Raw genomic sequence first — 1,121 nt, 5'->3', positions numbered from 1 at the left:
CACCTAGTCTCAGATTTAATAATTTTTTTCACAATAAAGATACATTTTTGTGACTTGGTAATTTGCCAGCGTTAGCATATAAGTTCTATGCCAAGGACAGGGGATTATTTTTAGAAGGATCATAAGTTTCCATGGTTCACATCTTGGAGCTAAGGATAGTTTCGTGAGTTTTGGGTCTTCATCAGAAAGTGGAGTGTGGTGTGGTAAGTCTTTCCACCCCTCTGTATGGTCTGTCCTTAAAGCTGATCTCATTTAGCAAAGTATGGGAGATGTAGTTGAAAAAAATACACTTCCTTGTAGGTACACAATTAGAGAGATTCATGTAAATCTTAAATACTTTTATTACCTTCCAGAATTCTCTGGAAACAACAAACAATAGTTATGCGAGTATCTAAGAGTTATTATGATCCTCGTTCTGTCGTTCTGGTTCTGTCTATGCCCGAAAAACCGGCGTGAGCAAACCGGACTATCAGACATATTTGGTAAAGGACCATCGCCACAAGGCTTGCCGTAATCTAATCCTGATATCTTCCCTATCCCCGGTAGCGGTAGCGGTAGCCAGCGTAGTAAGGATAACGGTGAGGATAACCGTGATAATATCCTTTGTAGTAGTGAGGGTATCCGTAATAGCTGTAATGAGGTTCAGCTTCGGGTTCAGGGTCGGCTGATCTCTTGTGGTGCTTGTGGTAAGTGTAAGGGTAACCATAGTGATGGCTGTAACGGTAGCCATAGTAGGGGTAGCGATAACCGTAGTGAGGATGGTTATAGTGGACTACCTGGTAACTATAACTCTTGGAGGGATCAGGATCAGCTGCTGGTTCAGGGTTAGGCATGGGGTCAGCTGAGCGTTTAGTGAGGCCGTGAACTTGAGGAGCCACGAAGGAGGTGCCACCACCTGGATGCCTGGCCACTCCATCGCCCTCAAGTGGCTCGACATGATGGTAGTGAGGATAGTAGTGGTAGTAGGGGTAGCGGTGGTACTTGTGTGGTTCGGGATCGGCTTGTGTGACAACAGCCGCTGCCAAACACACCAATACAGCTACCTGTAATAAATCAAGAGGTTGGGTTATTAAAGTTAATGTTTAGCTTCTAACGATTCTAGGTCATAGGCTATCTTTATA

At 44.2% G+C, this 1,121-nt stretch overlaps 1 protein-coding gene and 1 pseudogene across 1 annotated transcript in view; both read right to left on the bottom strand.

Annotated features, from left to right (window-relative positions):
* The window catches only part of LOC119590439, a 7,812-nt pseudogene extending 7,335 nt beyond the window's left edge, over window positions 1-477 (bottom strand).
* LOC119590437 overlaps window positions 324-1,121 on the bottom strand; it is a gene marked incomplete at its 5' end in the record, with an annotated part of 7,108 nt that continues 6,310 nt past the window's right edge. Inside the window, 1 exon segment of the mRNA XM_037939101.1 lies at window positions 324-1,044. Coding sequence (XP_037795029.1) covers window positions 534-1,044 — 511 coding nt within the window.

The sequence above is a fragment of the Penaeus monodon genome, chromosome 27 (genome assembly GCF_015228065.2).
Source record: "Penaeus monodon isolate SGIC_2016 chromosome 27, NSTDA_Pmon_1, whole genome shotgun sequence".
In the NCBI taxonomy this organism is placed as follows: domain Eukaryota; kingdom Metazoa; phylum Arthropoda; class Malacostraca; order Decapoda; family Penaeidae; genus Penaeus; species Penaeus monodon.
The sequence above is the reverse complement of the archived record's forward strand: the minus strand, read 5'-3'. Positions and strand labels throughout refer to the sequence as shown.